At 44.6% G+C, this 25335-nt stretch overlaps 1 protein-coding gene across 2 annotated transcripts in view; it reads left to right on the top strand.

Moving 5' to 3' along the window:
- Positions 1 to 25335, top strand: part of ASPP (Ankyrin-repeat, SH3-domain, and Proline-rich-region containing Protein) — a 117098-nt gene that overhangs the window by 8171 nt on the left and 83592 nt on the right. The window contains exon 3 of one of the 2 annotated variants that reach the window (XM_043428027.1): positions 4968 to 5023. Coding sequence is in view for 1 of the 2 variants with exons in the window: in XM_043428025.1 (XP_043283960.1) it covers positions 19809 to 20132 (324 nt within the window). In the remaining variant the exon portion in view is untranslated. Of the gene's footprint in view, positions 1 to 4967; positions 5024 to 19229; positions 20133 to 25335 lie in introns of those variants that run through there. The other variant, XM_043428025.1, reaches the window with a different exon arrangement.

Below are 25335 nucleotides of genomic sequence, written 5' to 3'. Positions count from 1 at the left end.
TCATTGCAGTTAATCGTCTGTTTTCGTGGAACGATAACCTCTTTCGTTTCACGATATTACACGATGACGAATTTCATGGCGACTCGAGGCCTGTGCTGCCTCGAGGTTGTCACGCTGCGTCGTACCGAGGGCCGGAGCGGTGATGGGGAGTGCGAAGTGGAAAATAGTAAATAAGTAACGGATTAAGAAAAATTGAAGAACGAAACTCCGTCTGCGTTGAAATCATCGCGTGGCGAATAACTCTTTTCGCAGTTCCAAGTTCTTCCCCCAACAACAGATGTCCAGCAAGAATAACAGAACCGCACCGTTCCCTTCGGCAAAATACCAACAGAGTGATTCTCCTTATTTGCTCAAGCGATTTCCCCGCGGTGCAGGAAAAACTTGGATTCCAGATTTTTATAGCTCGAGCCTGATCGAGACGAGAATCGCGCTGAATTTGGATAACCTTCGACGACAGGCGAGAGCATATCGTGCTTTGCCATTTTACTACGAACCACGGAATAGTACCTTAACTTCTCCATTCGCTCCCTCGACGGATTCGCTTCTCCTCATTGAGCTGAGTTCCCTTGAAAATGTGAGGACGGGAGTTTTAGAAAGCAGCGAGAGTTCCGAACACTCGCGGTGGCTGCAGAACAACGATGGAGCAAAAGCTCCCAATCCTCGGTAAATTTTCGAACGATCGTTTCCCTTCCGGCACCAAAGCAGCTGCTCACTCATCTGCATACGAGTTTCTGTGCTTTCAGGGCCCACTAGATTGTAAGAAAATGGATAAAAAAATTCCAAGTTCGCTATAAAGCGCAGGTGCTACCGTCAAAGCTCGAGTCTATAAGGCTCCGCGTGGTGGTTACAATTTTACATGACCCGTAGAGCAGAGCTTTGCTCCCCGATCGACGGTGATAAACACACATGTTTAAAGAGCTGCTCCACCGAATATGCTCATCCCCGCGCGTAAGCATGAGCCCAGGAGCGGAGGCTCCTCGAAAACCCGCCGGCGGTTCGAGCCCGACTTGGTAACTATTTTTCATTCCAACTTCCCTCACACACGAATTGGACTCCCGCGTTTAGTGTGCACGGAGAAAACGAGGCCGAAAATTCTAGAGGAAAGTACTAAGAATATATCTCGGGGATAGTATACAATGACGCTGAAGTTTCCAACGTTGGAGTCCAACGAAATGGTCTAAAAAAACTCTCAAATAATTCCAGTAAATCTCCAATCTCGTTCCCTGCCGAATTTCCAATTCGTCATATTTCAAGCGACATCAATAATTCGTGAAATAAAAAAATAATTAATTATAAATATTTTTTTCCTTCATTTCGTTCAACTCCAACGTTGCAAACTTCAGCGTCGTTAGTATACAACTGGATTGCAGCATTAATTCGAAGGGCAGTAATAAGAACTGTTCTATCCACCATAGTAAATAAAGACCAATACTCATGCCTTTTATTCAAAAGACTTAAGAGAGTTTTTCTCTACAAGCGTACTAAGGAGTTTCGGTACAGAAGTCTAAATATTAAGAAATTTATCAAATTTGGTGATAATGTTCTTCAGCATCAAGCGCGAAAACACAAATTTTTTCAAAATTTTCTTCTACCTAGTTATCGAGTAATTACGCATTAAAGCAGATTTCTTATGCCCGGAATGTATACCTATATATATGGAAACGCTATGCTTATACACGTCAACTTTAGTGATCAATTACTCGATAACTGTGTAGAAGAAAAATCTTAAAAAATTTGTATTGTCAAATTTGGCACTAAATAATGTGTTCACCAAATTTTATAAAATTCTGAACTTTTTGAAATTTTTCATGTTTTTAGCATGATTTAGCATGGCAACATTGTATCGCCTGTACCGAAACTCCTTAAAAAATGTTTTTATATTGTAACGTACTACGCTCGCGCAATCTTGAAAAAAAATGACACTGAAGTTTGCAACGTTGGAGTCCAACGAAATGATCGAAAAAAAAGCTCTCAAATAATTACAGTAAATCTTCAACATCGTTTCCTGTCGAATTTGAAATTTGTACTTTTTCAACCTACACCAATGATTCGTGAAATAAATAATTGACGAATCTTTTTTTCGTTCATTTCGCGTTGTGAACTCTAACGTTGCAAACTTCAGCGTCGTAAAAAAAAAAAAAATGACGCTGAAGTTTCCAACGTATTGGAGTCCAACGAAATGATCTAAAAAAACTCTCAAATAATTCCAGTAAATCTCCAATCTTGTTCCCTGCCGAATTTCCAATTCGTCATTTTTCAAGTCACATCAACAATTCGTGAAATAAAAAAATAATGAATTATAAATCTTTTTTTCGTTCATTTCGTTCAACTCCGACGTTGCAAACTTCAGCGCCGTAAAAAAAAAACTATATGTATGGTAAAATGTCAGCAGCACGTATTCGGTGTGTATATTCGTGTGTTTATCATAGAGTTTACTATGCTGATGGTCAAAATCTGTGATTTACAATACTTATCAGCAAGTGCTAGTCTGACATGATGAATAGCACTCGAAAACAAAACGGAATATAGTTCTCGCACGTGCATCACTTTTTGCTATCCACATAAAGCTGTTTAGAATTGAAGAGATGAAAAATTGGAAAATTGAAAAAATACTATGCTGTTGTTTGTAATCGGTGGCTAAATACTTTGAGAATCCGCAAGAAGTAAATTTCGCATGATCCGTTAATTTCTCCAAAGTCGTCAAACTCGGTGGGGACTTTGAATAGTTGAAATGAACTCGAAGGCTGCACTACGATTGCAGAAAACCCATGAAAATATGCAGCCTGAGAAAGAAAAGTCGGAAAGAAGCTATGAAAAGGCAATGAATTTATTACAGAATTTCCTGTCGACGTACGTCCGTTCAGCGTTCGATAGCACGTCGTTAGTTATGCATTCAGGCTGAGGCTTCACTGCGGACAGGCCACCGGCTGGATTCACCGGAATAAACCATATAGTGGTGACTAATTAAGGTGCTGGGACATGCTCCGCATCAAGTATACCAGCCGCGAATTAACCGCATACGTTAACGAACTCCCCATTACCACTGAACACGCATGCACGAAAAATTATTTATATGGAAGCTCCGAAATTGACGAACAGGATGAACAGGCGATTCCCATTGAAACGCATCGCCGTAACTCTCGCGCGCTTCTCAACGCTGCGTGGGATGCCGCGTTTCAATTGGACTCTCGAGCGCGTCTGCATCCAGTTGGACTTTGGGTATTTAGTTCGTATGGGGATCGTTATTTTTGTAACGAAATATAATAGAAATTCAGACCGTCGATCGTGCTGCTGGATTCAGCGTGTGAGATGACGCTGAAGTTTGCAACGTTGGAGTCCAACGAAATGATCTAAAAAAACTCTCAAATAATTCCAGTAAATCTCCAATCTTGTTCCCTGCCGAATTTCCAATTCGTATAAGTTTTCAAGCCACATCAATAATTCGTGAAATAAAAAAATAATGAATTATAAATCTTTTTTTCGTTCATTTCGTTCAACTCCAACGTTGCAAACTTCAGCGTCGTGCGTGTGAGACTCTCCGCGAGTCACAACCCAGAATATCCCAGAGTTTTCGGGCTCTACGTTTCTCAGCGAGTGTGCTCCGCCAGTGTCGTATAAAGGGTTTAAGCAATCAAGATCCCGTTGCGGAAAGCAACGAATTCTCGTTTGTCACTTTTGCCAAGGACGTCAGCTGCGGCGATCGAGCTATCCGGCCGGATGAGAGGATTCGTTTCGACAGGGGAATCCTGCCCGCTACTACTCTGCTTTGATATCGAACACAACCTTTGACAGTTTAAACCGAAAGGATCCTCATCCACGCAACTTTCAACTCGAATTCCTCTAATGTCTGCCAACATTGATTTTTTTTCACGAAAGTGGAAAAAAGAGTCACACGAGAAAGACTCGTCTAGTTGGACGACGTGGAATTTCACTGATTTTTATTCGTAGCATGAAATTCATGATTTCTGGACGACGCTGAAGTTTGCAACGTCGGAGTTCAACGAAATGAACGAAAAAAAGATTTATATAATTCATTATTTTTTTGTTTCACGAATTATTGATGTGGCTTGAAAAATGACGAATTGGAAATTCGGCAGGGAACAAGATTGGAGATTTACTGGAATTATTTGAGAGTTTTTTTATATCATTTCGTTGGACTCCAACGTTGGAAACTTCAGCCTCATGATTTCTGGTTATGGAGTGAAATTAAAAAATGAGCAAGTTTAATATACTTTTAGCACTCGCGTATATTGCTGTTTGGGCAGAGCTTTATCCGGAGGCTTGGAAAAACAATTTTGAGGTCGAATTATTCGTGTTTTGAAACTGCATTACAATAACAGTTCGAATCAGACGGCATAATATTGCGCTTGAGTACGTGCAACGAATGGAAGAGCATGCGAAAATAACATGCGGTCGCGCCGGAGGCAAAAGAAGGCAGTATTGATATAATTAGTCAATTTGAGGGATCCGATATGCCTCTAAAGGAGGGCGAAATATGGCCAGCGAATAATTATATCGCAGCGATAATTGCTCGACGCGTGGGTGCATTAATGCTCCGCATCTGCTCTTGATAATGGATCAAACCGCCGGGAATATGAACGTAGTGTTTCGTCCCAGAGCGCAGCTTGAATTAATTACTCCAAATTTTGGACCGATCGACGCCCTGAACTCGATTTCCTGTCGGCGATTCGCTTCGACCTGTACAATCATCTTCAAATCTTTTCACTGATCCGAAGCTCAGTGATTTTTGGTATTCGTCCGTCGTCGTTGCGGCCTGAGGCGAGTTTGAGGAATTTCGAAAATTTCTCCATTCGAAAGGTTCCCGAAGCGAGCGTTCGTCGCTGCAGCGACGTTTATAACGAACAGCTTCGTTTCGAATAGAGATGGAAATGATTTTGTCAGCCTCGATAGATTCGTCGACGCTGCTTTTTAACGCTTGTATACTCACGTTCGTCTTTTGTTTTCAGGCGCATCAACGGATCGAGATGGCCTGAGGGAAGGCTCCGGCAACCTTGCCGAGGTGGTGAGTCAAGTTTTATGATATTTATGCTGAATTTAACTCTCCATCGCGCTCGTGCTGGTTCCAACGGTTTTACAACGCTGCTATCGCGCCATCGACTCACATGCGCACTTTGTATCAAGCTTCATTGATCGATTGGCATATTTCGAAAGTAAGACGTGTTCGTTCATCGTATTTTGACTTAAGGTCATTGCGGGAAGCGTCGATTCTTTCGTTAACCAAACACGCGCGAGATTATCTAGTTTCGATGTCGGCGAGTACGATGATAAGATAGGCGTTCTGCGGATTAACAAACAGCAACGACATGACGAAGTTTCCATCTGCCAGCATTTTTTGGTGCACTTCGCCCAAGTCTCGCATTTGTTTAAAATTCGAAAAACCGTAACAACGCGAGGCAAGCGAGGAACGAAATGGCGAAATTTCCGAGTATGAAGTACCCGGCGACGAAGAAGCCTCGCTCTTCCCCCAGGAGGAGCTCAGCGTCTGATTTTTATGTCAGGAACGTTTATCCAGCCACGTAAATATGAGGTTACAAGTGTCACGAAGCTGTATAAAAACTCTGCCGAAAATTCCATTGTGACGACGGCACATCGTGCATTCGAGTGGAGCGAGAAGCGAGAGAAAAAACAAACAGCGAAAATCTATAGCCCGAGGGGAAATCTCATCTCTCGCTCTCAACTTTTTTCTATACGCTTAGAAATTTGACTACAGTTGAAATTCAATTCCGGAGTCACCGTTCTCTTCTCCCGAGGGATCGCGCGACGCGTTCGTCGAACGCGATTGAGCTTTTTCCTCCTCGGGCCATTCTCCAGCTTAATAATTCGCGAATAAATATCCCATCGCTTTCCAGATCCATTTTAAGGACACCCTGTGCATCGAATAACCCACCCTTGACCTCCTCCGGTTGCGAGTTTTACATTTCGGACTCCTCAACTCTTTCGACTCCTTCGAATTTGTGATATTTTTCTACACAAAAATAAGCATCGAGGTATTCCAGGATTTTTTCATGCACCATTTTTCTTGACAATCCTCAATTCAGGACTGCAGCAACGAAAGGAAATTTAACGCAGTTCTAGGGACGTACATTTGAAGCAAAATACTGGAGCCAGACTCTGAATTTCGACGAAGCAGACGAGGTGCATCATTTTTGCAGCTCCAGATTGTGTCAAAACTGTCAGAACCAAAAGCCTCCAAAATATTCGGTCGTCCTTGCGCATTCGTTGTCTAGAAAATCGCGTTGAAAAATTCGCGCGAATTCAAAAAGAGAATAATTCGCGCTTTAAATTACTTCTGCTTATATTACGTCGATGCTTTCATGTCCGCGTGCTGGTTGGCTTGGTACAAGAGACAGGTCGCGCCCGCGAGATTCGCGAAGTAGGCTACCGGGTTAATACCTGGTCTGCAGGCTGCTATTCGCTGCTCACTCGTTTATAGCCCGTTTATATATCGATACACGCATATTTTGCCGCCTTTATACGCACTCGTACCGGTCCGCACAGAGGTAGGTAGACACGGGCCGCGCACACGTAGGAACGAACGGGTTCGCGCGTTAGAAATGTTAGTGGGAGAAAGAAAGGAGGCAACGACCGAAGTGAAATTTAAGAACAAACGCTCGATCTCTCGTTGCCGTTCACATTTGTCGCATAAGATTTAAAAGCCACAGCGCGCAGTCGGTTACGTATTATTTCATGATTTTTTTTCAAACCGAAAGATTCGGTTGTGAAGTATCAAGAAACTCCAAATATTCAAACTGCTCAAAGCCACTGGCCAAATATTCAACTGCTCAAAGCAATGACGCTGAAGTTTCCAACGTTGGAGTTCAACGAAATGATCGAAAAAAACTCTCCAATAATTCCAGTAATTCTCCTATTTTGTTCCCTGCTAAATTTGCGATTCGTAGTTTTTCAAGCTGCACCAACAATTCGTGAAATAAAAAATTGGTGAATTTCAAACGTTTTTTTCGTTCATTTCGTTGGACTCCAACGTTGGAAACTTCAGCGTCGTTTAAAGCACGGTTTTTCGTATCGAGTTATTCCGGATCTTAAATTCGCGAAATCGAATTTTCGAATTCGGCGACCTGTTCCCGGACCCGTTCGATCAATAATCGAATACTTTCCTCCAGTTTCTGTCCCCGACTCTCCTCGAAAGGGCCAAGCAGCTGCTCCGAGTCCTGACAGCCGAAAAACTGGCGCAACACGAACCAAAGGGAGTTTGAAGAGCCCGCGACGAGTGTGTCTTCACCGAAGTAACGCGATGACGCTGAAGCTTCCAACGTTGGAGTCCAACGAAACGATCGAAAAAAACTCTCCAATAATTCCAGTAATTCTCCTATTTTGTTCCCTGCCAAATTTCCGATTCGTAGTTTTTCAAGCTGCACCAACGATTCGTGAAATAAAAAATTGGTGAATTACAAACGTTTTTTTCCTTCATTTCGTTGGACTCCAACGTTGGAAACTTCAGCGTCGTAGTGACGCGAGACCGCGTTCAAATTCAGGCAATTGACGACTCAATTGAAAGTTCGCATATTCGAGAGGGCTTTTGGCCAATGCCTCAAAAGTATTCCACAGTCAGGGCAAAGGCTTCGTTTTAATTACTGTTTGAACAACGTTAACGCGTCGAATATACTGGCACGTGTCTGTCCGAGTGTGAAATAGAGAATAACCCGAAGTCTCCGCTGGTATCTTCCGTACATATAATCTGCCCGGTTACCTCGAGGATGGCCTCGATCAACTTTCTACTTCCGTTGGCAGAAGTTCGGTTGCGTTTGCGACGAAGCCGCAGTCGACGGTGTGCCGTTACACGGAGACCGGAAGCCATTGGGGCTCTCTCGCGGTCGATCGTACATGCTGCGGGATACATTAGAAGTTCGCTTATGTATCTTGCGCACGTGTGCATGTAAAGTTCTCGTATACTTGGGTGCATGTTGGATGCATTTATGGCCACCTATACGAAGAGTACAGCTGCGTATTGGGGGAGATAAGCCGCCAGGATTTCCCTTCATTCTGCATCACACACACGTGTGAGATTCGAAGGGTCTCTTCGAGTTTTTGATACGCTATACTTGTGGATTTCTTCCGGCCTGGTCCCTTCCCTCGAGCCCGTTTAATCGCCCGATATTCGATCGATCCTTTTGCAAGTTTTCGAGGCTCTCGACTCTCGGAGTTGGGCTCGTTGGGAGAGGTTTTAGAATGTAGAAAAAATAAGACAATTTGTATATCCGCGGTCTCGAGGATCGACGCTTTTTTGCTTGTGAAGGAAGGACACTGCGTGACTCGGGGAAAATCGAGCGGGCGCATGTTCACACTGATAAGCAAATGCGTTTCTGATGATATTCTCGCGCAACGCGACACGTTCGAGGCTTCCGAGTTGCTCCGTCCAACGCGCTCAGGGGAAAGAGGTTGAACCAGACTCGAGGACGGACTGCTGGTTTTTATCGCCGGGGAAAACGAGCTCGTTTTCGAAATATCGGGATAAAGCAACTGGCTCGGTCTCCAATTGAGCTCGATGTATTATTCGCACTCGATTGCGACTGTCGAGTTTGATGACTTCGCACGACAGGACGCACTCCGCGGATGGGGCAATCGAAACTTTTCTTGGCTCTCCTATCTCCAGCTCCTCCTCGAAGTTCCGTTTATTTTCCATAAACGAACCGGGGATGGAGCTTCGGTCAAAAAAGGGTTGCATTTTTGTCTTTTTTCTTTTCAATTTACGACAGAGTGTGGAACAGAAAAAAGGCCTGAGGTGATAGAAAGTAGGAGATTTGCGAAAACTCTCGCCATCGTGCAAAAGTTTTTCTCGGAAATCTACTTCCCCCCCCCCCGCCCCGCTCTCTCTCCCTCTCTGTTTCCCTTTCAGTCTCGAGATTCGAATTCACGATGAAAGCTTCGCAGGTGGCCCCTGAGGCTGCCAGCTCTCCGACGATCTACTGTTTGAGTTCCGGGCGCACATGTGTACAGATATGTGTAAATACATATGTATGGACACGTTCGTGTATATAAAGTACGAGCGAGTGATTCGAGGGCGAGCAAGGATCTTTGGATCTATGATATGCGCATAGGCGATGCTTCCTGGTGTGCTTAACCACGGCGATGCTTAACGGTGAATTTAAGGATTTCTCTGCTCGTTTTTTTGCCGTGAGTCTGGGAAAGATTAATTTTCGAATGCTGCTGCGCGCGCGCTACTTTTCTTACCTCATAACAGCTAATATAAACTTAATTTATCTGGATTGTTTCCGAGGAAAAATGCCGAAGCTACTCCTGCCGTTCCGACTCGGTCCTCTTCAACTTTTGAGCTGAAGCTCCGTTCACGTAGCAGGTGATCGTCGGCAATTGTGCTCTCGAAAACTTTGCCAACAGTTTCGTGCAATAAAGTGCAAGAATCACAGGTGGCCGTACGGTTCTATTTATGAATTTACATAAATTAGCTTGCTCGACGTTCCCTTGGAGATCGCTTCGTGTCCATTCCGCTAGCATCCGCAGTTCAACTTTCGGTTTAATCAAACCCCATGGTTCTTCGGGCAGTTCTTTCGACTGAAATTCATGAGAGCATGTTCGTTTGGATGTTTCACCAGATTGAAAATTCAGTGATCTAATTAGTTTGAGTTCTCAGCACTCCATTTTAATATTACACTGAGAGAAAAAAAAAGTTATTGCAACAACGAAATGGAGTGCCAATGAAATATTTAATCGTCACAAGATTGAAAATGAATGGCCAGAATTGCATGGTTTAGCTCGAACTACAGATTCATTCTCTTCGAAAACATTGCAGTCGTACGAAGAAAACTCTTCCAATAGCATCAATTTCTATTGAATCAATGCATTTTTTTTTCTCAGCGTTGAAACGATTGCGAGCGAGGCTCTTTACGATCGATTCTTCCACGTTCGAGCCCCGGTGGAAATGATTTTTAACGAGGATTTTTATAGTGGAGGGAATTCCGAGTGTTTCTTTTTATCCATAAGTTCGAAACCGTTCAGTAGGAATTTCAGAATGCCTCGTCGATCAGAATCTGCACTTAAAGTTTCGTTTCGAGCGAATATACAAACGACTGACGTAGCGTCAGACTCGACTTTGCACTCGCTGCTTTTCGAGCTACTCGTACAAGCGCCGACTCAATGCACGTTTTTTTTTTCCATTTCTCGTGGTGAAAGCGTTCGTTGTACTTAGCCAGTGCTGGTTTTTGCATTGCGAAGGGCAAGTGCTTGAGAAATGTGTATAATCAGGCTGTGCAGTCGTTTCGTTGGCGAAGGTTCGTTGACGATGAGCAGACCTGACCTGCCTCCAATTCTTGCACTTTTTTCCCCTCCCCGCTCCTTCCTCTGCTTCGCGCAGTCCCGATCCGAATGTGTCGCGCATGGTCCGGGTTTCCACCGTCGCTAGCTCCCCCCTTGCTCGACCATTCATTCTCATAGTGGCTTTCGAGAAAAAGCCCCGTGACTCGTAATCTCGGTCCATTTATTCCTCCAGAAGCGCAGAGATCCGGAACTTCCTTCTGTCTCTCTCCTGCCTTGTCCTCGCTGATCTCCTCCTGGAATGGTCTCTTCTGGTTATCTTCACCACTTTTCAAGATGAGAAGGAACCGAGCGACAAACAGCGTAAGAGACGCGATTCTTTCCCCTCGTCTTTTGCAACTGACCCGCATCCAATCTTTTCTCCCTCGCGCGGGCGGCGCCCATTCCGAAAATTCCTCCCAAGAAATTTCGTGCACTGAAATTTTCAATTTCTTAAAAACTGTAAAAAATAGACTGGGATTTTGAACTCGGAGTCGCAGACTCGTATTATCCACAAATTCCTTCGAGACTGAATGTTGGATACGCAAATCCCGGGCATGTATGAAGGCGCATGTCGAGCCCCATGCGACCGTGAATTTATCGGACTCGTGGATTTTCATTTCGGCCCGCTCTTAGCCGCCCTCGCGTGTGTGCGTTCCAACTCTGGCGTTTACATTCGTGTACGTGGACACGGACACGGTGCTCTTTCCTTGAGCCCCCGAACGCCGTTCTGTCACGTTCCGTGAAGCTGGATCATAGAACGGAAGCTGCACAATATAACTCGGCTGAGGACTCGAAGCTGATACTCGAGTGAGCTTAAGCACCGGCAAACGGTTCTGAGCGGAGACACAGACGTGCAGATGCTCCTAAAGAAATATGAAAGCGAACATTTTTTAGGCGCGTTTGCCTGAGAATAATCGCAATTATTTCGTCGTCCGATTTTCAAAGCACAGGTCCGATGTGCCGGAAATACTGAGAGAATTTTCTCGAAAGTGGTCCGTAGTCACGGACGCCGAAGGGTTCTGAATTTTTCATTATTTCGAAATATTCAAAAACGAAGATCAATTTCTCCGACGAATCCTCGTTCCATTGGACTTCCTTACACCCCCTTAAAAATGGCATTTTCTCCGCGCAAAGTGATTCAGTTCGAAGAGGTGTGCAGACAAGTCTGACCCGGGGGAACTGCAGCCGCTCGACTCTTTTTTTCATGACCTTTTCCCGAGAAGATTCCTCCAATCAGAAGTTCGAGTTTTGTTTTGTAATCTTCAAAAACTTATTGAAGGCTGCAGGAGTATCCGAGGATCGCTCATAGCCCGAGCAGTTTATTGTTAGTTGGGAAACTGCCAGAGCCGCAAACGAACGACGCTCGTTCTTTGCTGCTCGTTGGATTTTTAGTAGTTGCAACATTCGCGTTTCATGGGTCGATTCTAAAGTTAACTTTTGGTCGGATTTTATTATATATTTCGTCTGCGCTCAGGAGAATAATTGGCGCAACGGCGGAGCTTTGTAACATAACTTTGAACGTGCTCGAAGTTGTTTGACGGATTTTCTTTCAAACAGAAAAATCAATATCGAAATCAATGATCATTCACCCGATATTTTTCCGCGCGGTTCATCGACGCCGGGGAATTGAAGCGTAGCGAACTCAATCGCTCCGGCCACTCGCATCTCGAACCGAGAGGATTGGACGTGCCTCTCAGACGCTGCGGCACTCGCAGTCGAGTAGTTTTAGACTGCCCGTCGCACTCGTATTCCGACTCGGACGCCTCTGCGGCGTTCGTTAAGCTTTGTCAAAAGAGCGCAGCACACTGACTCTCGCGGAGCCTTTTTTCATTGAGAATTCGAATGCTATGCGACGGGATGGAAAAACCGCGGGGAAGACGAAAATCCAGAAACTCGATATCGCGCAAATCGATTCTGCACTCTGAGATGAAACGTTCGTTGATTCAACCAAGAGTGTTTGTTGGATCAATAAATCGTGGCGAGCCAAACGAGGTTTGTTTATTCAACGAGATTTCTGTCGATTCAACAACGTTTTTGCGGTATCCGGCAACACGCGTTTGCCCTAGTTAGTCGAGTGGTTGAACCAGCCAAATTTTTCTTCAGTTATCGAATTTCTGTCGAATGAGAGCCTGCTGGAACGGCCTCGTGCATCGCCCTGAGCGGACTACGCACGAAGCTTTTCAATGGCTCCTCCAACGAGCACAGCATAGCCACATATAATTTTGTTACTAGACAAATAGAGAGTTTAAATGCGAATGGGCAATATAGACACGGCTCCGTGAGTGCAAACTATTCCCGTGGATTTTATAGGTACGTGAGAAAACGCTGATAAATCGTTAACGCGCGTGATTCTAAATGCGAGTATTAACAACGCTCTCTCGATATCACTAGAAACCAGAAGGCTGTGTACGTTTACTCGGCCACCAAACCAGTCACAATGTTCTGCTTTTCGTCTCTCTCGCTCTTCTTCCCCTTCCTTTCGCGCTCTGTGCTTAAATTGGCAATCTCTCTCGTTTATGCTCGCGCAACGTGATAACCGCAAAGGAGCGCATTATCTCGCCGGCCACATGAGATTTCAAGGACAAAGGAGACGGAGATAAAGATCCGGCGAGTGCACTCAGCAAATCCGCCAGCCCCAATTAAACCGCGGCTCTTCTCTTTTCGCGTCTAAAACTATATTTTCGACTCGCACTCGAACGCGAAAATATTTATTCCAGCAGTTTCAATTGTCACGTCACGTGATTTAACCGTCACGTCATCGATCTTTTCGTCCCCGTTTCGTTGAATTTTTTCATCTCTAATTTTTTTTCAGTTTCTGTTTACTGTTTTCACTCACTTTCCCAATTCCCTTTTGACCTTCTCTCCGTTAACATTCTCTCCAGATCAGAAGATCCGGATTCGTCGAGTCCCCTCAAGAGTTATTGCCGGGTTCGTTGTTTCGATTTAATTGTCAACACAATCATAGCTTAGGGAGGAAGATCAACAGCGGGAGCTCTGTTTGTTGCGTTATGAGCCTCGAGAGGGGCGTCTCGGCTGTTGCTTCTGGTCCGGATGACGACGTCTCCGCAAAGCATCATCTCGTGCGGTCGTAGTCTACACCATACGCCGCGAGACAAACCGTTAATCATATCGCCGAGCGGCATATTACCGAATGTCTGCTAATATCGAACATTACGACGTTAATATCGTCTCCGATCGATATATCGGATGTGCGACAATGACGATGCAGTGCATTCACACTCGTGCTAAGATATTTCGGGATTTGCGTCAACGTTCGTATCGCTATCAGCCGTGCCCGTGTTCGCTTATTACAATGCCCCTCCTCGATTCGCTTTCATGTTGAAATTTCTCAAAATCCCTGCACTTTATCAACTGGCATTCATCGATGAAGGAAAATTGCAGTGGAAACGCCCCCGCGACTTATTTCAACCAACAGGAATGGACTCTGGACAATATCACGATTAAGGAGGGTGGATCGCGAAATAAAAATAATCAGAGTTTTAGAAAATTTGGTCATGACATTCTTTGGCATCAAGCATACAAATACAATTTTTTTTCAGAGGTTTTTACCACGTGGTTATCGAATAATTGGGCGTTAAATCGAAGCTATTATATGCACGAGATGTATAACTGTATGTAAACTCTATGCTTATACGCGTGAACTTTAGTGTTCAATTACTCGAGAGCTATAGGTGGTAGAGAAATCTAAAAAAGTTGATATTGTCTTATATATTTTTAAGGAATACATTTACCAAATTTTACTAAATTCTTAATATTTTTAACATGGTTTAGCATGGCAACATTGTATCGTCGCGATCCGCGTTTGCTAAATTTCTGTCCTGAATCGTAGCTGTTTGTTCTTGAGTGAGAACTTAAGGAGTTTCGGTACAGGCAATACAATGTTGCCATGCTAAACCATGCTAAAAACATAAAAAATTTCAAAAAGTTTAGAATTTTATAAAATTTGGTGAACATATTCTTTAGTGCCAAATTTGGCAATACAAATTTTTTAAGATTTTTCTTCTACACAGTTATCGAGTAATTGATCACTAAAGTTCACGTGTATAAGCATAGCGTTTTCATATATATAGGTATACATTCCGGGCATAAGAAATCTGCTTTAATGCGTAATTACTCGATAACTAAGTAGAAGAAAATTTTGAAAAAAATTGTGTTTTTGCACTTGATGTTGAACAACATTATCACCAAGTTTGATCAATTTCTTAATATTTAGACTTTTGTACCGAAACGCCTTAATTGAATTTTACCACCGAGCCTGATGAACTAATGCGAGAATTGAGCAAATTAATGGATTTAGAATAACTGAACGAAAAACTGTGTTCACTGAGAAAAAAAAACGTTTGTTGACCCAAATACATTTTGATGGACCACGCACTGGTAGATCCATCAATTTTTTAGTCGAATGACAAACGGCTTGGTTTGTTCCGCAATAAATCATGAGAATTTTTAATCAAATGAATATGACAGATCACCGCGAAGCGAATGATTTTTCTTCAATTTATATTATTCATTCGCCCCTGCATACTTTTATACTTTCCTATCAAATATTTGTTTGAATTCGAATGATCAAAGCGATCGAGCGTTGATTCAACCAATGAGCTGTTTCGGCATCTACAATCGATTAGATTTATTCTCAGAAATATTTTGATCGCAGGATCGAATGAAATAGTTTTTTTTGCCGGTAACGAAAATTAGTTTCCATAACAAAATTTTCGATGACGATGACAGTGTTGGCGTTGATCCGGTTCAGGTGATTCGGGCTCGCTCGGATTTTTGTGCGTTGCATACATCATTTGATTGTGAAGACACTCACTACGAAGACCATCGTCCATTAGGCGGATCGAGGTAACTCGGTAATTATTCAGGAACATGAAGTTTCATTTAGTACGAGCGCAAAGTCACACATCGTGTTCATATGGAGATGCGAGTATACGAGTGTCTAAATATAAAGTCCGGAGATTCGCTCTCTCACTCGCAGTCTTTCTCGCACGGACTCTGTCCCCCTCGTCTTCTGGCTGACGCTTCGAAGTTTTTAACGCAGTTTGGGCTCACGCGCGAACCGGGCACACCCGCGGAGCGTGTCGGTGCTACTCATATCTCGCTTTTCTCGTTTGTGGCTGGCAAAATCGCCGTCGGGAAAGCCGCTCACGAGTGTCAGTTTTCCCGGGTTTATTCAATCAGTGCGTCAATATCTGGCCGCCCTCTTTTCCCGGTTTTTCTTTATTACTCGTTAGATTGCTCGGCTTCCTCCCCTGCTCGTTCGGGGCTTGAGAAAAGTTGATAAATTTTTCCACACAAAAAGATTAGCGCGTGACCTCAATTCTCCTCGCGACTTCAAAGGGTGCAGATTTTATAAATACACTCGCGTCTGACTTTTTCTAACTTTCAAATTAAAGTTATTCGGCCTGATATTTTGAGCTCTGGGGGAATATTGAGCTCATTTTTGTTCTACGGGAAATATAGTTTCGTTTAACTTCCTTCAACTTTGGTCCGAGTCGCTCAGTTACGTACAATGAAAATTCAGTTCATTGATTCTTTCGGTTTCGAACAACAAAATTCTTGTTTGCTTTCAACCGAGCAGATTTTCTTATTTTCATTATATTTCCTTTCCATTTATTAAAGCTCATCAATAATTGCCGTTGCGCTATTCAGCGCGCGGGAGCTTCGATCTCGAGGAATCTAAAGAGAGCGCTTTATACTTTTGTTTCTCTTTCACGATATATCTATTTTGGATATCGCGCGAGGTCGTTGGTTTGCCGACCATGATCATGGCCAAACTCAGACTCCGAGGCTTTTTCATTCCTCTATTTTCGGCTACGAAAAATCGGTAGATTTTTTATTTCTCCTACGTAAATAAGAATTAAATCTTGATGTAAAAGAATATTTCGAGGCTTCTACGACCCTCGCATTCGTCAAAAAGTTCACTCATATTATGCGCAAGTGGATTCGTGAAAGTGAATCGCAAAAGCGATAGTTGACTTTCGATTTCCGTCCACAATTCCAAGCTGAACACATCGCCACTCATCATTCTTCATTCGCGTTAAAAAACGCGGCCCGAAGAAACTGAAAAGTCTTTCCTTCTCGCTCCGCACTTCGTGTCTTTGTTCCACTTTTGTTTTCATTGAGGCTTCTTTCTTCATGAGACTCAAAGATGTTCGTCGGAGGGACCTCTAACGAACTTCAATGATCGAAGACATTTTTTTGTTCCATCGTAATCAACACAGAGTTTCACAACGTTCAATCAAACTCCAAAGTATCTTTTTCTAATTATTCTTCCATTTGGACCAATTTCCACGAATTACGCAACGCGATTCCCCAGATTATTCGAACCCGTGTTTCCCTAGGCCGTGGGTAAACGAAATAAATTATTGTAAAAGAATCGTACGCAATGCGGATCTTGCGACCCGTCCACGCAGTTGAAGCACAGTTAAATTTAGCAAAGAGTCGACTCGGGTGAGCCACTTTGACGAATCTTTTCATGATCAAGATGATTGAATAAGGTAATTTTGTGAAAAAGTTTCATCGAATCACCGAATCGAATAGGACGAACCTTCTGAATTAGTTTCATCTCCCCGCCACTTCGTAAATATCGTTCGTAACGAGAGTCGCGCGCGTAAGTCGAGACGCGACGAGATAATTGATGACTGAATTTTTTCAGTCTTACGGTCTCAAGAATCGTGAAAATGTAGGCCGCGTTATAGCAGACTCGTTAGACGCGAATCCAGGATTTATGACCCATTAATAATTCATTATCCGTATATAAACATATAAAATGAATATTCATCATAAACGTACATAGAGTAGACGAGACGCTACGGTTTCTTCCTTACCTCGACAGGATGTTTTAGAACAAGTAGCCCAATCCCTCGGTGTGCACTTTCGCTGTCGCCTTTTTCCTCTCAGTAATCTTTTAACATCGTGAAATACGATATTTTGCCAGACCGCGCGGAGATAACTGACGCTAATTAATAATCTGCCTCCCGTTCGTCTCAATTTATCCGGCCAAATGAGATTCCTTTCGTTCCAATTTGAGCTGCAAATGAGACATTTATCCCAGTAGAACGATCGGGATGATGAATCGCCAAAGTATTTTTGTTCTCGCGCCGCGTACAGCTTTTGATCTTCGCCACTTCGAATGCGCCCAAAAACAGAGATAGCCGGAGTGTTTGTTGAGTCGCGGACGAAGCAGATCGCGATGCGAGTCCATCAGCATGATTTTCTGTGACTGAGTTCAATTTCAAATTGCTCGTCGATCGAATTTTTTCTCCACGATGCGAGCATATATTGTTGGCGGGTGAATCAGAGTTTCCTACGCGGTTTGTGGATCCCGCTCCGCCGGGTTCTTGGCGAGCCTCGATTAGTTACAGATCCGGGACACAGGCCATTCGAGTTTAGCGTGTACGCGCGTATAATGTGGAGCTAACGTATGGCTCGATACGAGGATATCGTGGGCAAAGAGCCCCACGGGCGGCAGTTAACTCTAGTGTCGATGGGCCTCTCGTCGCGTCTGATCGACGCTCGGGCAGTACGTACTACGGCGCGTCGTGTATTCGCTGCTTCAATTTCATGCCTAAAACGTGTCGTGCGAGAGCGTGTAGAAAAAGGAGATAGCGAGGGAGGCGAGAAATAAATGATCGTAGACGGAGGAAATAAGGAGAAGAAGGAGAAACAAATGATCGCGCTTGATGGAAAGAGAAAAGGACAGGGGGGAGCGAGGGAGAAGGAGGAAGATGAGCCGGAGGCCTAAGTGCAAATGCTTGTAGTATTCCCGTAATCCCAATCACCCGCCACAGAGACTGTTTTGTTTCTCTCTCACGCGTAGTACATCCGTTCGCTCGTCCTTCTGCAGTCACAGGCGCGCTCGCTCTTCAGCCTTCCCGAGTAATCCTCCCGCGCTCTATTAGTAATCGTATCCAGAAATCTGTCCGTCTCCCTTCTTGAATGTCTGCAAGAAATTTCGGGGTTAAGAGGATCACTGGGAGTAACGATCGTTCCGGCTTTGGTATTAAACGCAATTAAATATCCGAGAGGAAAGTGCGGGGTCTTGAGTCCGGAGATTTTTCAGCAGGGGCATTAGGATGATTCGAGAATCATTCAGTTCTCTCGGTATCCGCGGATTAGTGGGCTCCCGCATTCCGGCTAAATGATTATCCTCCTCGTTCGAGTCGGCAGCCTTCCCTGCTTATGGGGCAGCGTGATTTATTCAAAATCAACACTCACTTGCCCCTGAATTATCGTCTCGGAATTGAGCGACTCGAGAGCCACGCGGAGAGTCTAAATTTTATTCTCTCACTCCGAAGGAAAATAAACGTAAAGAAAAGTGCTTGTCCTCGGGAAAATAGTGTTTCGGACACTCGCATGTTCCATGGAACCGCCCTTTTGATGCATAGACAACATCGTTTTTTTTGTAGGTCCCCGTTCCCAACTCCCTCCCGCGACGGTGATTTATCCCTTAATTTTTTCTTCTTGGCTTCCGTCCTCCATCTTTTTTCCCCTCACGTGTCCGATTTATCTTCGAACAAGGAGAGCACATATAGTGGTACCAGCAGAAAATCGCCGAGGTGCACACAGTCCGCTCAGATCCTTTTGGCGAAACGAAAGAGAGCGAGATGAAGCGAGAGGGAGGGGAGCGAAAGGGCTCTCCTCTGATGATGTTCCGATCTGGTATCCACACGGTTCGCCATACAAATCGAGAGAACACAGAATTCGCCTGATCCCTCGAATGTGCACAGACACCGAGCTGGATTAGCTCCATCTCTCCTGGGCCAAAGTACCGCCGAGAGGGAAAGAGACAGCGAGAGATGCTGTGAGCAACGCGGGCATTCACAATTACGTGCTGGCAACACTCGACCTTTGACCGGATGAGATGCCGCTTGCACTCTCGCGATCTCTCAACTTCTCTCACTCTCTCTTTCTCGCCTGTCCTTTGTAGATGTACATTCAATATGTTGCCGGCTGAGCGCAGTCCTGGGACAAACTGGTTCTTCCTGGACCTAAATATTTCAACGGGGAGAGGCTCAACTGGTTTGGCCTGCAATCGGGGTCGGACGGAAGTATATTTGTATATAGGTACTCGATCGGGGCCTTCGTGCCGAATTGGACATTCCAAAATTCCAAATTCCGAGTGTTCGTGTAGCTCACGGACCCCAGCAGGAATAGGCGATCGATCTGGCATGGGAATTCAGGGAATAAAATTTCATTTTTTTCTTTTCATCTCGTTTGAATAGCGTCGGAAAAATCGAACGGCTTTTATCGCGAGGCTTGAAAGGAACGACGGAAATGAAAGCAACGAAATTTTCAATTTCGTGGGCATTCGCGTCACTCGGCGTGGCGCAGTTTATTAAACATTGAGATATAAAAAAAAAAAAAAAACAATTTTTTTCAATCTGTCATAGTTTGGGAACACGAGGATTAGGAAATTGTTAAAGTGAGTGCACGAAGGTGAATGAACTCGAGAGAATAAGCTTCGGTGTACTGAAACTTTCGGGGTTTAAAAAATGGATTGTACGGTCTGCGTAACTTCGAGTGATCTCAAGAGACTCTCGACGATAACCGAGTACTCGGAGTCGAGCGCGACGATTGGCAGCGATCGGGAGGACAAGATTGACGTTAATAAATCCCCGAAGACCACGAGATGCCAGAAGGATGAAACGGGGGAAGATAACTTGGCCCAGAGTGGCGATTCTCACGCTGACAATCTCGAACTTGGAGCTTTTATTTCAGAAGATGACTTTGAGGAGGAGAATAGCGTAAGGTATTTTCTAGTCGATGATTCACCGATGGCCAAGTTCAGTCGCAGCGTCAAGTGGGCTTACAAAAAAGTGAGTGAAACTTTCTCTTCTGCTTTCGAGTGAATCTATCATCCAATTCAGATTCTAAGGTAAACACGATTTATCATTGTTCATCAGTAAACCGATGCAACAAAACGTTTTTTCCAACTTGAACAATGCTTAAAAATTTTACTTCCACCCAAACAAATCCATCAATTGCTGGGTATTCCATAAAAACTTGATTGTCCGACAAAAACAACTGAAAAAACAAAAAAAAAAACTCCAGGACGCGACGAACAAACATAAAAGTTCTAGTTTCAGCCGACTTGCAGCTCATGCAGCAAATAATGCAGCTCAACGATAGAAACGTCCACAATAATTATTTGAGACGAGTTTCGAACATTTGTGCCATTTAAAAAGACCTGCTTGAATCTGTAGATGTACAGCTTTTATAGGGACACTCGTGCTTGCACACCGTAAATTCGAGGTACACTCTATTTTCCCTCTTTCCGGGACGACAAAAGTCGTCACCGTTCGGTATTGCTTCTTCTTCTTCTTCTTCCAGGATCATATAACTGGAAATGACCGTAGTACTTTCCTCTCTTGATAGGACATTCAAGTGCATTCGCTGTGCTCGAGTGACTCGTTTCAGGAGCGAGACGTCTAATATTTTCCTGCATTTCTCTGGCACCATTGACATAATATAACATTTTTCCTTCTCTCTCGCTCTCTATTTCTTTGACTCCCCAGAGAATCCGGGCCGATCGTCATCTTCGATCATGACTTTCTCCGCACAAACATTGTGAAAGAATCCTCGACATCACTTCCGCGTGTGCTTTTGCTTTTCTCACATCGCTCTTCCGCTCCGTTCGTCACTCACCACTCTTCGTGATCTCGATACTTTGCAAGCCCTATGAATAAATCATAAATAAAATGTTTTAGAATGATTTATTAATAAAAATATTATTAAATAATTTGAAATGAATGAATTTGAGTGTCTTTTATGAAGTTTTGAGGCAATGACGTAAGATAGAATGCCAAAGATATACTCAAGGCTTTGATATCTGCTCTGAGAATCGTGAGGCTCCAAGTCGATCGCCCTTGTTGAATAATGACGCGAAGCTTTCAACAGCAGAGAGCTGCTTCATGAATCGGTAAATGATAATTTCATCTCGGTCAGGGATGGTAAGGTCGTTGGTAGGGTAAAAGTGGATGTTCGGTGGCAGAAGTTTTTTCGGTTGAAGAAGAGGGGAGAAGGCCCTGAGAGAGTTGAAACCGCGTCGAGAGACACTCGGATGAACCTAGAAAACGGAATCTCCTCTTCACTCTCGGCCGGGCTCATCTGCCGCGAGATACTGGAGAAGCCTCGAGTGCGTCTTCCTCGTTCTCTCTCTTTCGCGTTCACGTTTTGTGTGAGACGGGGGACGAGTGGCAAACCGGAGAACGAGATATGACCTATTTCGTGGATTGTGGCGTTTCCATTGGCACGAGTGAATGTACAGGGGGTCCGAAAGTTCGGTTTCAGCATTCTTTCGTATCGAGTGGATCTCGAAATTCCGTGGACCAAAGTCGAGATCCTTCCGCTCGGCTGTTCATCGAGATGTTGATTAATCAGTGACGATTCGTCGCGGGGAAGCCCCGCTCTTGTTATTACACCGAATCGGATCTCGCTAATTAATTTAATCTCACGAACTGTAAGCCTGATGAACGAGTCTTCGGTTGCGACTGATCGTTTGAGAATTTCCCGATCCGCTTTTACTGGGCACGCTTGGGAAACGACTTTGGGAGCACTCGTTATGCTGCGTCTAGTTGCATGGTGCGTTAACGCCTAACGATTCCGGGCGGCCAAGAAAAAGTTGTATTTAGCGAGAGCGGCTATATAGTCAGAACGATAAACCGGACAATGCAGCGCGAACCATTTTTTTCAGTGCGACTCGTTTCTGTTTCCAGCTTCTTTCCACTTTCTGATTCGCGACTCGTGTCCTCTCGAAAATTCTCTGCCACAGATCCAAAATCTCTTTATTCTTGTTGCCACCGTCTTCCTTTCATGCGATTGTCGAGAGTCTTTATGGACCGCACAAAGAGAGTGGAAGGATCTATACGGAAAAGTCGGTGGCGCATCCGAGCCACTTTGCACGCACGAATGACGCGACGTCCGCATATATATGTTTTTTTTAATCACGTTTCTTTGAGGTCAGTGCCTTCGGATTCTTGATCTTTCGATTGGGCCCCAAAAATGCACTCAAAGTGACGTCGGCTCGGTACAAATCTTGTGTCAAAGCGCCGTAAAATTTTGTCTATCAAAGCGCGCGACGAGTAATTCGCGCCTCTTCCTTTTAGAAAATTAACCAGCAACACTGGTTCGGGGCCTCCGGAAATCGGTTTTCGTTTGTTGGACACACGCAACATCGGACGCGAATATACTCTTCTGAGCGATCGAAATTCTTCGATGTCGCGCTCAAAGTAAACTTACTTCGAGTTGGCGCGATAAATCGTGCGCCATATAATACGTACCGCCAATAATTTATCTTCGCGGTGCGGAAAGTCTCGGCCGCGCGAAGATACACGTACATAAAGTATCGACGTTTCAACAATGGCGTACCTATCAGGATGAAGTCAGCTCCGCAGATGATGTGCAGTCTAATGGCAACGAAGTTACACGTCGTGGGTGCATGCAGGAAGTCGAAGAGGAACTATGTCGAGATGCACCGTATCAAGCTCCGTTTCTTCGTCTCCCCTTGCCTCTCTCTCTCTCCTTCCTGAAAAAGCTTTTCCGACGGCTGAAGTTGCTCTTAGCGAAGGAATACAAAAGTCTTTCTCACTGAGAATTCCACTTTGCGAGCAGTCCACATCGAGAGCTCCTATTCGATCTTCAACGTCGATGCGGCGACATAAACACGCGGGTTTTAAAGATCGACGACGAGAGCCTCGAGTTTTGACGTCGTGGATATAAAAACTGAAAATTGCTACCTCAACATGGAGATTGACGTACGAATAATTGAGCGCGCGGGAATAGCGTCTTCTCAGATTTCTCGAAACTGAAATTGGCTCCGTATTCCTGTCGATGAAAAATCTCCGTAATTTTCTTCCTGCTCCTCTTTCGCCTGTATATAAGACAGTATAAGAATTTAATAAAAATGCGCTCATGCGGGACCCGATATTGCAGGCGAGGAGCTCTCTCGGAGCGAATTTTTTAGCCGGGCGACGTCACGAGGCTCTCTCCGCTCCGATGTGCCATCGCGAATCGCGAGCCGACGGGACACACGCATACCCACGCACCCTCCTCCGTATGCATATTCGTAGACGCTCCAATAGGAGAGAAAAGGTGAGGAGACATTCCACTGCGGTAAGCCGCAACGATTGTTCGACCGGGAGAAAAGGAATACCCCGCGGTCGATATTCGATACTGGTCTCCACCGCGCACGTTCGAGCGTACACCATGACGGGCGTCCTGAAAAATCGCTTGGCAAGGTCAGCCAGCAAGCTCGATCACGAATATATTCGTTCAATTCGTATGGGTGATCCGACGCTCTTGAACAATTTATGAATATAAATAAGCCATCAGGAGAGACGCGAACAAAAGAGCTGTTCAAGCCGATGCCAAATTTCCAAATCCGATTACTCGCTGTACAACGTGACGATCGATCGATTATAGCGGATCTCCAATGGGGAAGCTATTCGGATGAGCAGTGATCAGGAACGCTTTACGATCAAACGAGGGGCTTCGTAAAAGTTTTTATAACAACTTTGCTGCTGTTTCATGGAGAGAAAGGGAGTCAATCCTGCGATGAAATCTCCCAAGAGGGAAATTCCGCTCCGGGCAAAACACCCAATGCCAAGAGTACTGCGAAATTTTTTCTCTCCGTCCATATATACTTAGCTTGCTACTGAAGAATGTTCGAATTAAGACTGCCTTTAGTGAAATGATGTTACGTTATCTCGACGAACGGAGGAGCTGGGCACAAGATTTTTCTTACTCTTTTTCAATACTCGTCGCTCCAAGCGACAAGGAATTTAAATTCAATTGTTTTTGCTGCGTGTCTGAATTTAATATCGATTCGCTTCTTATTCCGCGAGGATCTTGCGGTTTCTTTCCCAGCGAGATTGACACACGAATTATGGATTTGTAACGAGTCCAACGTGGCCAGAGCTCCGCTTATTCTTTCACCTTCTCCCCCGAAGCTTTTCTTCCGGAATCCAATTTTGAGGTTTGGCTCAGCCGATCGGGTGAAATTTATTCTCGACGCTGCGCTCAGCGAAATTCTTTCACCGACGACACGCGTTAATGATGGGACGGCCCTCTGGGGGAGGCCACAACGGCCAAGGAAAGCTTCCCCGCGCGCCCCACGAGCGGTCGTTACAACAGCAACAGCAGCAGTTTTAACACGCGCATACTCCCTCGATACGACTTGTTAAACTTCTCATCTGCTTTCTCTGCCTCTTCGCTAAAACCTAAGAGGGAATAAATTTACAAGTTAAATTGCCTCTCGCTGGCATAGGTACGCATCAGAACCGCTTCGCCACGCGAGGGAGAGAGAGAGAGAGATGGAAGGAGAGGAGCCGATGTGAGAGCGGCGAAGATGAAGCAAAACGCAATAAAATCTGCTCGGGAATCGCGCAGCATGCGCTACGAGAGGAGGACAAAAGTTATCAAACTTAGGAGGGTAGTCGCTACGAAAAAGAGTTGAAAGAGAGCCGGCAAGGAGGGCAAAGTGCGCGGGGCGATGCTGCAACGTGGAAAGAGTCCTTCAGACCAGCCACCGGTGACTCGGTGTTAAAGGAAATTCCACCGCAGACTTTCCGTGGCATACTCCGAGTATCATGTACAGCATCGTAAATATTATAGTATATTAAAAAACCGAAAACATTCATTAGAAAAAGAGAACTCGTCGCATCGGCAGTACACACCGCCTTAACGAGGGACTGCCTTTTTATCTAGTCGACACTGCGGTCCTGGAGCCCGAGCAACGAGATGAAAAGAGGAAATTAAAAAGCCTCGTAAGCCTGTCGGCGTTGTCAGGGAAACGCGAAAGTAAGAGGGATCCTTTAAGGACTCTGCGAGTCGATAGCTGTAAGCAACGTAGGTACTTGCATGCTTTGACGAATATCCCTTGTATAATCTTATCTCAAACGAGTGCGCAGAGTCGAAAGGATGGGGACCTTCCTCGTCGCAGATATTCTTTGATGTTTCTATAGCACGAATGGCTTGTACCGGTACAGGAACCCGGGGTTCGCGCCCACTATATCGGGAGGA

This window comes from Venturia canescens, chromosome 9 (genome assembly GCF_019457755.1).
Source record: "Venturia canescens isolate UGA chromosome 9, ASM1945775v1, whole genome shotgun sequence".
In the NCBI taxonomy this organism is placed as follows: domain Eukaryota; kingdom Metazoa; phylum Arthropoda; class Insecta; order Hymenoptera; family Ichneumonidae; genus Venturia; species Venturia canescens.
The sequence above is the reverse complement of the archived record's forward strand: the minus strand, read 5'-3'. Positions and strand labels throughout refer to the sequence as shown.